Consider the following 13207-nt stretch of genomic DNA (forward strand, 5'->3'; position numbering starts at 1 on the left):
CATTTGCCTTCATCAGAGCACTGAGACTGAACCCTGGTTACTTTTCTAACTGGAGGATCAATCAGTGATCAATCAGGCGACAGACTCATTAAAGATATCCAGACCTGAAAGGGTGCATAGAGCAAAGGTAAAGACTCTCGGTCAGGGGTGTCCAATCCTGGTCCTTGAGGGCCACAGTCCTGCATGTTTCAGATGTTTCCCTCTTCCAACACACCTGATTCAGATGATCAGTTCATCATCAAGCTCTGCAGAAGCCTGATAACCATCCTGATCATTTGAATCAAGAGGGAAACATCTAAAACATGCAGGACTGTGGCCCTCGAGGACCAGGATTGGACACCCCTGTGCCACACCAACACAGAGTCCGATCGGAGATGACGCCAGCAGTTACTCGAGAGAGAAGGAAGCGCTAATAGTACAAATGTAAACAAAGGAGGAGGAAGAGAGCTGGGATCCATGCTAGGCTAAAGGCTACCCCCTCCAGACCAGCAGGACCGTCCTCCTGCTCTCCAATGTCCGCTCCCTCCACAACAAGCTGGACGTTTGCTGAGAGAAACATGGCTCCATGACAACATGCAGCTGGAGGGGACGACATCGTTCAGGACAGACAGACAGACAGCTAGCTCTGGACAGCATCTGTGGCTTCATCATCATGTGTGTCTTTGTGTCCCTGAAGACCTACCAGGACCTGAAGAGGTTCTCCATGTTCAACGTGATGGCGGTGCGTAGGGACGCAGCGCCCCCTTCAGGAGACAGTGACAGTGAACGTTTGGTGTCTTGCCTATCCCAGGAGTTCATTCCGCAAACCTTTAATGATCCTGAAGAAACGCTCCTTCATCTTGCCTGTATTACTGTGTATGTACAGCAACATGACAATAAACCTGATTTAATTATGAAAATGGTCCTCATGTCTTACTGTACTTTACTTTAAGGTTCAAACTGGGAGAGTTTTAGGCGAGCAACTGGCTACAGAGAACATTTCTGACTGGTTGATAGAATATGACAATTTATTGTATTTCTGTAACTGGAGCAGGTGGGACGAACCCGGCACCGGCTCAGACTGAGTTATTCAGAACATCTCCTCAAATGAAATATTCTTTCTTGTTTCTAAAATTAGCATCTGACTAAATCCGTCCTGTGGTTAAATTACTGTGGAACAGTGATGTATGGCATGCCAGCTTCTCCCCTCTGTGCGCTGAGTTTTTTTTCATGACCCTCTCATCCCACCAGCCTGGCACTCATCTCTTTCCCCTCCTGTTCTCCTCCTCCTCCCCCCCTACATCCATCCAACCCTGCATCCACGGCCAGATGGAAGCGAGGAACCAGGCCTCTGACGTCACGGTTACGCAACAAGTCACACACCGAAAGACAAGGGAGGGGAAGGAGCGATGAGCTGGAGATGGACCAAGTTTAAATGTGTTTTTAGGGAAACGCTTTGGCACAGAAAACGACGCTCGCTTTATACTTTAAAGAACGCCGAACAGAGAAATGAAATCCTGCTGCGTTGAAGAGATGTGAAACAGTGATCCAGAGATTAAAGTACATCTGCTCCAAATGCAGTTAGCTGCATGTTAGATAGCTGTAGCTGGATCAACATCACCCTAAATATGTTCTTATCAAGGGTTTGTTATTTATTTAATGAAACTGTTGTAATAATCTTTTTGTTTCAGTTGGTCTTTGGTCAAGTTTGCTTTTGCTTTGCTGCTGGTTTCGTTGCTTTTATCTGCCTCAGCTGGTTATCCAGCACCTCTGGCTGTTTCAAATGCCATTTATCTGATCGTTTCAAACTAGACTTTTAGCTTTGCTGTATTTCAGTTCAATATTTTGGGCATCACACGGACAAAAACTCAAGCACAACACAGCAGGGGGTTTGCCTTGTGGTGTACTGACTCAGATTGATGCTCATCAGATATTGCTGTAAAGATCAACACTGCACCAATGTACGAACCATTTCTTTTTACTTCTTCAAACAAGCTCAAGCTGTAAAGACCGACATCTTGAAGTGAACAGGTTTTGTTGTAAGCAGTGTCATGACTTAATCATTTTGTATTGATAATGAGAATATTCACTCAGCTGCTAGTTTATTAGAGACATCAGTTAAAACTAATGCAGTTGTCAATACACTACAATAGCACTGAATCATACCAGTTTCTGGCATAAAAGTCATTCTGCCTCAATTCACTAAATGCCCCACGTCCAACCATCTTCAGTTTGACTGAATCCTTTTTAAAGTGGCGAATATTGACGGAGTTAACCATGTGTAAAATCTGGAGTTGTTGGTAATATTAGTTTTGGAGGTAAAAATTCTTAAAGAGGGATGGGTCATGTTGACTTCAATCTGTGCAGTAATGTTTGAAAAGCCATAACTTGAGAAATAATAGAGCTGGAGTCCTGATATTTGGCAGACTCACTGATATGTACATGTGGTCTTCAACGATACAACCATGATGGAATAACACAAACCAGTGATATGATGGTGTAAATTTTGAAGGGAGTTCCGGTGTCATGGCGGAGTGAGGACGTCCTCACATGCACTCCTCTTGTTAATGATTATTTATTCGATCCTTATGTGAGGTAACCTAACAGAAGTCGGTCATACAGCATCGTCAGAATGAGTACGTGGGTTGCCAAACCGCTAAACAATGAAAAATGGCCAGCAAAACATCCAGAACCACAAAACAGCGAGACAAGACTAGCCATAGCGATGCTAGCTCACAAGCTCACACCTGCTCCGGCATGATCACGCCAGACTACATGAAAGAACTGATCGACAGCGTCCGATCTGATGTCTCAGCAATGCGCCAAGAGTTCCTAGTTGAGTTGCCAAACTCCATCACCCAGCTGCAGACCAAAGTGGTCAACAATGAACAAAAAATAGAGGAGATGATGGTGTAAATTTTGTCAAAAAACTAACATTTCTCTCTACTCCAATATCCCACCAAACATAAAACCTTTACTGTTCACCCTGAGAGGCAGATTGGTTGTTGTTGTTGTTGTTTTTTGAGCTGTGATTGGTTCCAATAGTAGCTGTAAAAACGTAAAGTATGACGCCAGGCAGAGGCAGACTTTATGAGAAAAAAAAAGTAAATAATGTTGGGTTTTTTTTTGCATTTATGACAGGTATGGCAGGTGAAACCACTTCAACAGTGGTCCCAACTGGAGGAGTTGTGTAATATTGCAACTGGGCTAAAAGAAAAATTGTGGTTTTCCAACTCATAGTGCTTCAAATAAAAGTGCATTCTTTTTACAATTTGGTGAATTGAGGTGGAATGACCCATTGATTGTTGCATTTGATTGCATTACTTTTAGCCAGGTGCACTACATAAACTGGCAGCTGAGTGTATTATTTAAATCAAACTTTCCGCACGCACCTAGCTGCAGAAGTGCCCCCTCGGGTGCTCGTACTCATGGGTAGAAAGCTCTGACTTATGCATAATAGATCAGAATGGAAAAGGAGTGAAGGTATTTACCGTTGAGCTGGGAGTGTTGGTGCCATATCCAGAGGACGGCAGCGATGCTAAAGACCATCGCCGTCCATCCGCCCTGCAGAGGAGACAAATAGCACGTTATGTAAAGCTCAGCGTGGTGCATGTATTCCACCATTAAATCAGCATCATATAAGCTGCAGACAGAGGTGGATTTTGTTGCATGTGACAGTGACCTTATTTCACATACTACAGGGACACTGAATAAAAAACCCCACTCAGCAGACCAATGACTTATAATACATCTAGGTTGTCCCTGGAGCCTTCCTTAGTGAGGGCATGACAGAAGACTCATTCAGTGTGCCTCTGTATGCCTCAATCGCACGGTGACAGGCAGGCAGACGGATTTGATAAATGAGGACAGAGGATTTACTAGCATCCCAGAGCTTCTGCACACGATGCTATGTCAGGCTGAGGAGGAGCAGAGGTAAACAAACAACAGTCTAATTGGCCTTGTTCACATGTTTTTCTGCATATAGAACGCATGACAGTAAACTCTTCCTCTTTCTAATACGCACATACTGCACATTAACCATTGTTTGAGAAGCTCAGACAGCTACATCCACTGTGACAAAAAAATCCTAAAATGATAAAAACATGGAATCATTGTGAGCAATAATGCATGAAAGCTGCTCCAGTGTGCACAAATGAATCCTCCAGTGTGGATAGGTGTAGTTTTTTCTTCACTGTGTCCACTATTTTCTTCACCTTGTGTTCATCTTAAATAAAAGATTTGCTTGTACCAATTATAAACCAATGGTCAGACTAATGGCAGTAACCCCAGCATGGTGTTCTATGGTATAGAGTTCCTATGGAGGTCTATGGAGTTCCTGTAAGTTAAACAGACTCGCCTGCAATATACCCAACTTATTTTTCCCTGCAGCATACTATATTCAGTGCACCCATGTAGAGGTGCTGCTACTTCCCCACCAAAGCTCCACCTTCCCTCCAGTGTCCACCTGTAGCCTGTATATTATCACCACCTGCTTCTTCGTAGGGAGTGAATCAGAAGTCAGGAGTCTAACTGACAAATATCAAAGCTATGGATGCTCCACATTTACATTTTGACCCATTTCACATGTTTTGAACAAGAACAAGCATTTGTTACTTGGCAATTTCTAAGAGTTCTGTGCTCCTGTCACATTTTTCCTCTCTATGTGTTCAATTTTCACTGCAATATTAAGTCCTGCACCTCAGTGGAAACAGAACCACTGTGGCTAGAAGTAGAGAGAACTCAAAAATGTGTCATGTGCAGTATGAAAAAAAAATTGTGAAAAATACAAAAATGAAAGTTGAATTTCGTGGTTTGAAAAATTTAGCAAACTCTACTGCTAACTCCAGAAAGACCTGTCACCACGCTGAATGTATCTGTGAACAACTTGCTGATAACTCGATCCTCTGTATGCTGATTTTGGACCATGCTGCATTTATTTTATTGACCAAGTGTGTTTTATTTTCCTCTCAGACTCCATTTTCTTCTCTCTGCTCTGTGCTAACACATCCTGCAGTTCAGCTGAGAATCCACTGAACTTTGGTCCCACTGTTGCTGACTGCAATGGAGTCACTTTTCAGTTGTGCCAAAGAACACAGAATGTATTGACTTTTACATAGAGGAAGGAGAGTTCAATAAAATATCACAATTTTAAGCTTTGTTTTTGCTTATTTTTACTGATGGAACCAAACATCACTTACGATCAGCTCAAGGTCCATCGAAAGGTTGAAGATTTTATCTGACTTTACCTTTTTCTGGCTCTGGTAAATGGTGTTATTTTGGGAATTTGGGAAGATTACCTGCCTTACAAATCCACTGGCTGGTTTTGGGGTTCAGAGGATTTATAATCATAGTAGCAATAATCTAAAGAGCAGTTCATACATCTGTAGACATATGACAGTGTGCAATTCAAAAATGATTTTGTGAAAAAATACAAAAGTATGTGGACACTTGAGCATTAAAACCAAATATGATTGCATGAATCCTCTTATATATATATATATATATAATAATCTTCTTATATTCTGCTGTAAAATGTCTGAATGTGGCTGCATGGATTTGCTCCCGTTGAAGAACAAGAGTATTAGTGAAGTCAGTGTTCCAGCTGATAACTGAGGTGTTGGAGAGGATTGAGGTCACAGCTCTGTGCAGGCTCACGTTCTTTTTTGGGGGGGTCTGTGCATAGAGGTGGTGTCATATTGGAACAGGCAGAAAGACTCCTACAAACTGCTATAAAAGAGCTGCAGGTACATTATTTTCCCTTATACTAGTGCATCCTGCAGCATTAAGATTTTAGCTCACTTGAAATACTGTCTAGCCACAAAATCTGGCCCTAAACGAAAGTACAGAAATAGATGATTGTACAAATATTCACACGTGAGACACATTGACTGCATTCAGATGAGTTCTGTTTCTGTGAGAATCAATTAGCTAATGAATAAGGTAAATCACTTATTAGGTGAATACTTATGCAGTCACTTATTTTACATTTAATATTAGTGTTTAATTAACATCGTGAAAATCTGCTTTGACATGAAAGAGTCTTTTTTGGAGTGTTTTAAAAAGCCAAATTAAATTAACCATGATTTAATTTTAAAAGCCATAAAAGGAGAAAACTTCCTTCTTGCTACATGCAGCAAACACATTCGTAACCTCCTAACCCTTTAAGTAAATGTAAAAACACACACATATGAGCAGATGCACACCAGTGTACACACACATCCCTCCTGCCTGAACAAACACCGAGGTGCTGTGAATGTAATGGCCTGGTCCTGTCATACATGAGTCAGCCTGTTAGAACCAGCGAGGCTTCCCGCTCCCCGGGATGTGCGAGACCTCTCGCTACAACAGATCCACACCTCCACATCTCCGACGCTCCCTCGTCCTCCCTCCGCTCTTTGTCTCACACTGACTTGACTTCTGTCTGTCTCACTTCTGTCACATCCAAACACAACAGCGAGCAAACGCACTTAAACATGCACAAAGCAGAGACCTTCTGGAGGAGGCGAACGAGAAGTGCGCCGGGTTGCTGGGAGAGAAGTTTCGTGGGCTGTCCAGAGGGCTGCTTCCTGTTGAGACAACAAACATATACAGAGGATGAGACACAACACAAGTGCAGGAGAAGCGGTGTGACACGGTAATAAAGGTCTGAATGACCACAGGGGGAAGCAAGGACACCCTGTGAGGTGCAGCACTAAAGCCGACTCAGACAGATCCTCTGGTTCAATACGACGCTGTGACTGTTCATAATAACTGGGTAAAGCTTTGGGGTGGAAAATGGTGTGAAATTGATTAAGATTTTTTTTTTTTCCAAACCATAAGGGCCGTCATTGATTTTCAGACTGATGTAGCCTAAGATTTATATTTGTGCCGCCCGGTTCTGTGAGCAGAAGGGTTCTGATTAATGTACTGAGGAATCTGAGCGGGGACTTTTTCACAGGTAAATCAATCAAACCAACAAATTTAAAAGGGACATCCCTCGTACGATAAACACAACCCGCTTTCTTGAATCTATTCCCCGTAGTTTAGTTTTGTGGGTCTTAAAGTGACCCGACCTATGAGCACCTTAGCATGCTCAGTCGAGCTCACTTTTTTTCAGAATTAACAGAAACAAAGCTTATGAAGCAATTAATAGCAATTATTCCAATTGATAAGAATAATAATAAAACAGATGAGAAGAAGCTGCTGCTGCCTGCTTTCAGCACGAAGGAGGGTTTGGTTTGTTCTTCTGTTTGTTTTTGGCTAATCTCTGAGTTAAAGGGAGTAAAGCAAACAATATTTCAGTTGCAGCTGAGTCACTTGTGGCTTCTTCTCTTTTATTTTTTATGCGTAATTTTGGTTATTTTTTTCTCATGGAACCCCACGTCACATGTGATTAGTTCAAGTACCACTGGAAAGTCTCTGTTTTTACAGATTCTGATTGGCAACTGGTGCAATTTTTAAAAAAGAAAACATGACTTTCACACATGCCGACAGGTTCGGTAGGATAAAGACTGATAATAATAATGAATAACAACAACAATATAATAATAAAAAGTTGTTATTGCCAAAAATACATAGTGCAATATTACAGATTGTAGCGTGCACGGTCCAATATTTTATGGTAAGATAGAATACATGGCTAAAAGTATTTGGATTAACACCAAATGTGATTGCATTAATCTTAATGCATAAGCATCCATTGTAATGCGGTAAGATTGTAAATGTGGCTATATGGTTTTGCTCCCTTTTAGAAATGAGTTGCTTTCGGCACCACACAGGGCTAGCTCTCTTCTTCTGTGTTTTTATGGAAGCTGGCATCAAGAAGATTTGTTTATTTTTCTGATTTTTGAATTAAAGTAAGTTTGTGATATTGCGCCACCATGCTCTGATGACAATCCTCAGTGATTAATCACATTCATAAATTAATCGTACAGAAACATCAGCCTAATTCCAACCATGAGCTCTGCTGCTGCTGAAGATATAGAAGGTTCAAATGTCCAGTTAGGCCACCTGAAGATGTGGATCTTTCCGCAAGAGCTCTGTTTTAGTATTCACCTCACTAAACAAATAGTTTGACATTATCGTAAATATGCTTTTTTTTTTTTTTACTGCCAGACATTCAGCTCAGCTTACCATAAAGCATGCGGAAACAACAAGTCTACAAAACTGAAGTGCAAATATTAGATATTGCAGCTCACTGGGAGCTATATGCAGACTACTTGTTCGCTGGCAGCAGTAATTTCCTGGACTTTCTGCTGGTTGCCTGGAAACCTCATGGTAATGACCAAGAAACAATCTGCCACATAATCCCCCGTAAAAACTGCAATATGTCATTGTCACACTTTGAGTTTTATACAGATTAGACAAACATGATATAGCGCCTTAATCACGGAGCTTTAGGGGTGTTGGGAAGTGGATTTTATTACCTTTGGACAGAGCCAACTTGCTGTTTCTCTGTGTGAAATCGCTATGCTAATCCAAGCTAATCAACGCTTAGATCTAAATTCACTTTTACATACAGACATAAGAAGGGCATCGATCCTCCCTCTGGGCAAGAGAGTGAATAAGCATATAATGTATGCTACAATATAACCTTGGTTCTCTGAGTAAAGAGACCATCTCTCCACCTAGTTACATATTTCATATGAACAGGGAATGAACCCCTCTGCTCATCATGGTACGTGGATACTTCTTTCAACCACACCGGCTTCCCGTTTATGCCCCACAGGCGACCTATAAAGCAACCGTGCTGTGTGAATTCACTGATAGTTTTGACTGAAACGTGTCTCTGAGAGGCCAAAGAGCTGGAGAGATCGTCTCTTTACATATGTACGGGTTAACTCTTCAAGACACCCTGTGAGGAGACGGTGCAGCCCAAACCACAGGATATCACAAATTAATTATTTGCAAATGTACACTTATTTACATACCAACCAGGCAGAGGCGCTGCACAATGCAAAGGCCAGGCCTGAGAGGCAGAAGGGCAACTTAGGCCAGTCTGCAAGATGCAAGCTTGACCCCACTCAGAACAACTAGCAAGCAGCTAAGCTGACAAAGAGAAATAGTGAAGGTGGACAGAGGCCTGGTCCAGCCATCCACTGATAAGTCACACCAAGCACCCATTCCAAAGGAGGGACTGGCTGCAGGTAATGGATTTGATATAAAAGTGGAGCGAGATGACCATGTGGCTGCTGCACATATGCCAGCGAGAGAGGCTTCCCACAGTGCCCATGTGGCAGCCACACCACGGGAGAACACACATCTGTTGAATGGTGTCTACAATCCAGCAGGCCAGCCAAGATTTCAACATAGGCCTGTCCACATTGCTTGAGTCAAAGCATACAAAGAGCTGGTCAGTCACTGGATGTGCTCTGCCAAGCCTGGACAGGGCAAGGCTAAAACCAGTGCTGGTCCTCCTGGTCTTCCCTGGAAGAGGCAAGTGACAGTAGCTCAACCGACTAAGACAAGTGGAATTCAGATGAAGAACACAAGGTTAGAACATAAAACTACACCGAATGCCCCTGTCAAAAACCTGCAGCAGTCGCCACTGGCCTGGCAGAGGTTAAGGCCAGCAGAAATTTAGTGCTAAAGAAAATCCATTTCAGATCTGCAACAGGAGTCAAAGGAGGAGGATGCTGAAGCACATGGAGGGACAGGGATCTAATCCTGTATCACCACTACACCTCACAGAGTAATGGCAGACATCCCTGTCTCTCTACAGTTAACAGTGCACATTGGTGAACCTATAATGGTCATCCTCCAAAACATGGAAAACTCCAGAACCCACACAAAAATGTTCCTGGTGCCTTGCCATAGTTGGAAAAACCAGGTACCACACCGTGACACCTTTTCAGGGGGCGGGGACTGGAGGCAACACGGGGTTCTCACTTCCGTGTTTACAACCAACTCTGTGGGAAGTCATTAGCTTCATGCTAAGCTAACTCTGTGGAGGAAGTTGTCTAAGCCAAGGAGGGGATATGGGACCCACAGAGCCGAGATGGTATGGACCTGTTAAGGGGGGAGGCAGCAAGAGAGGAGACATCCAACGCGAAAGTCTGCGCTCCACATGGACCGCCGTTAGCTGCGCACCGCCGCACTGCGCATCAGGCGGCGACAGAGAGACGCGACACCGGAAGAAGGTTTCCTCACCTGCTGATTATCAGAGGAACAACCCACGAACAGTACGCCGGTAAAGAATCACAGCCGTGATGATGCCGGCTCCACTGAACCGGAAGTGGTTTCCTCCCGCTGCTCACCGTAAATCGGCGCAGAGCACGAGCCCCACTTGGCGCGTTAGCTCACGAGCGGCGGGGAAATACCCCGTACTTGGGATTAAAACCACAAGAACCGAGAATAAAGGAATTAATCTGACAAAATCTGAACAGGGAAACTACAACCAAGGGAGGCAGCCTCAGACCACCACAGGTAGGCGGATATATGCTGTAACACAGATCAAACAATCAGTGGGTTTATGTCAGCACAGGTGTTTACAGGTAACCTGCAGGTGTGACCGGGCAGGTGTGTCTAAAAGTAGTATCCATCTATCCTGACAAGAAGGAGGATCATTTCCTATGAATATTAAATGTGTAATTTAGTGGAGGGATGGTCTCCAGACAGTGGAGAACACAAAATGCCATATTCATAAACTGTTGTTATTATGATGAACCAGCAACATAAACCTATTTTGTTGGGAGTCTTTAAAAAGATAATTCACAATCTAATGCATTTCTAAACCAGGATGACAGTTTTATTTTAATCCTCTGAACACCAAAACCTGCCAACGGGTTTGAAAGCCTTGTTGTCTTTTTTAAAAAAAACAAAAACATTACACCATTTATCAGAGCCAGAAACTGTAAAAACAGAAAGAATCACTGGATTCAGCTTTCAGACAGTCTTTGAACTAATCACGTGTGATGTTTAGTATAATCTGGGGAAAAAGATCCAAACAAAGCTTAAAAATCATTTCATCACAATCACTTGTTGGTGACTCAGTCGTGGTTACCAGTAATGTGACAAATATTCAGGCTTTTTGGTTGAACTGCAGGTTGTTTTTTACACAAAGCAGAGAGAAGGAGGCAAGTATGGAAACATATTAAAGATATAAATAGTTAAATATCTATCATATGTAACTGAGCAAGATTCTGAACCAAAGTGATGCTGATGATCGTCTGGGTGGCCAGACGATTAAATTGGAACTTTTTGAATGAAGTTTGGTTTGATGAAGGTTCATTAAAGGGCAGCAACTAAAGATTATTTTAATTGTTGATTTAAAAAAACAAACAAACAAAAATGCCAGAAAATAGTGAAAACGTGGTGTTGCAGTGTTTCCGCAAATGTCTTGTTTGTCCAAAAACAAACAACTTGTTTCAGTTGTGTTTTTGTGTTTTCATGGCACTTATCTGGCATTTCCCTACTTTGACCATAAACTCCTGACTATCACACTACAATACTTCATTGTTCTGTTTTTTTGTTGTTGTTGTTGTGTAAAGCGTCTTTGAATTTCTTAGAAAGCACTATATAAACGAATGTATTATCATCATTATTATTATCATTGTTGGGCTGCAAAGTTAGCATCGTTGCCTCGCAGCTAGAAGGTCGTCGGTTCGCGTCCTGGTGAGGACACCCGGGATCTTTCTGCGTGGAGTCTCCATGTTCTTCCCGTGCAGCGTGGGTTCTCTCCGGGTTCTCCGGCTTCCTCCCACAAGGTCCAAAAACATGTTGAGGTTAATTGGTGATTGTAAATTGTCCGTAGGTGTGAATGTGAGTGTGCTTGGTTGTCTGTCTCTAAGTGTAGCCCTGTGATAGACTGGTTACCTGTCCAGGTGAACCTGCCTTCACCCTGAGTCAGCTGGGATAGACCCCCCATGACCCTAGTGAGGATTAAGGTGTACAGATGATGGATGGATGGATTATTAATATTATTATTATATCTAGAGTCAATGGGTTCTTTATTGAAAGCACTTGTGTGGATTTAGAAAACTGTTGTACATGATTCCAGGGTTTGTCATTTTTTGTTTTTATTTCTTTTTTAAAATGATTTATAGCATAATAACTGTGTCACACTGCACAGCAAACAGGTTTGAGTTATTTCTACTCCATGCCATGATTGTGTTTTCTCCATGGAGGTTCAGGATATTGCAGTGAAATGTGTGACAGGAGCAAAAAAAAACCACCCAGAAACTGCTTGAAGTTCAGAGGATTAAAATACGGATCATCGCAAGACATCCGAGAAATGAGCTTAGTGCAAGAAGCCAACGACAACAACTTCCTAAATTTATATTTTGGAAGCTAACTGATTGAAGTCAGAGCTGGGTGAGTCGCTTTACGTACCGAGGTGTCCGGGGAGAGGCAGAGGGGAGTGTGGACGAGGCAGCGTGGGAGACGTGGTGGTCAGGATCAGGCTTTTTCTGTTGCTTGTACGACAACTGTAGAGAAAAAGAGAGAAACGTAAACATGAGGTGGTCGCTTGTTTGTGTGCAATACAGTATCGGCATCGGGATCTCTGTGCATAAATATACGTAGGGCTGCTGCATGCAAAAGGCTGACACGTGCAGATGCATGGCTCACTGCAGGGAGCACAACTGTGATAAAGAGAATTCCATTTCCTCGGTCATCCATCCCTGTCTGGCTCCTCTCAGCCGAGATAAGAAACGAGGAGGAGAGGAGGGCGGTTAGAACAAGCGAGAGAAGTTGGAGGAAAGAGAGGAAGTGGCAAACAAGCGAGCGAAAAGAGAGATTTAACAAGGGGGAGAAAAACATGGCAGAAACATCCCACTTTTCCATGACCTCGGTTAATTGTGTTTGGGGCACTTAAACGCACTGAGTCACTGCAAATCCGCCGGTGGACGCAGCACACATTCGTATCACACATGATATTACGGCATCTAACTCACACACCATTAGGCAGGAAACTGAGCAAGCTTTTTTTTTTTTTTTTTTGTTGATCCACTTATTTTGTCAGAATCCCACTGCGGCGGCGGCGGTGTAATTTATTGCCGAGGCTTTTCAAACATGTGCCTCGCGAGTCAGTGTGAAAGGCAGAAATGAATGCAAATAAATACAACTGGGAACAAAGGAGGGAGAACAAACAACATGCAAACGGCACCATCTCATCTCTGCTGTGGGATGAGCAGAGTGGCTGCTTTGCCTCCTCTCTTCTGTTGCAGTCCCGTCACATGGGGTCACATGTGAGCGGGACAGGCCATTTCTACACAAACACACACCTCAGTTAGACAAAATCTACACAGCG

The 13207-nt window shown here is 42.9% G+C and overlaps 1 protein-coding gene across 1 annotated transcript in view; it reads right to left on the bottom strand.

Annotated features, from left to right (window-relative positions):
- Positions 1-12452, bottom strand: part of mast1b (microtubule associated serine/threonine kinase 1b) — a 36025-nt gene extending 23573 nt beyond the window's left edge. Inside the window, exons 1-4 of the mRNA XM_008292276.1 lie at positions 12442-12452; positions 12289-12383; positions 6470-6545; positions 3466-3543 (exon numbers count right to left, since the gene is read on the bottom strand). Coding sequence (XP_008290498.1) covers positions 3466-3543; positions 6470-6545; positions 12289-12383; positions 12442-12452 — 260 coding nt within the window. The remainder of the gene's footprint in view (positions 1-3465; positions 3544-6469; positions 6546-12288; positions 12384-12441) is intronic.
- Between the last annotated feature and the right edge of the window lie 755 nt (positions 12453-13207).

This window comes from Stegastes partitus, unplaced genomic scaffold, assembly GCF_000690725.1.
Source record: "Stegastes partitus isolate 25-593 unplaced genomic scaffold, Stegastes_partitus-1.0.2 Scaffold798, whole genome shotgun sequence".
NCBI lineage: Eukaryota > Metazoa > Chordata > Actinopteri > Pomacentridae > Stegastes > Stegastes partitus.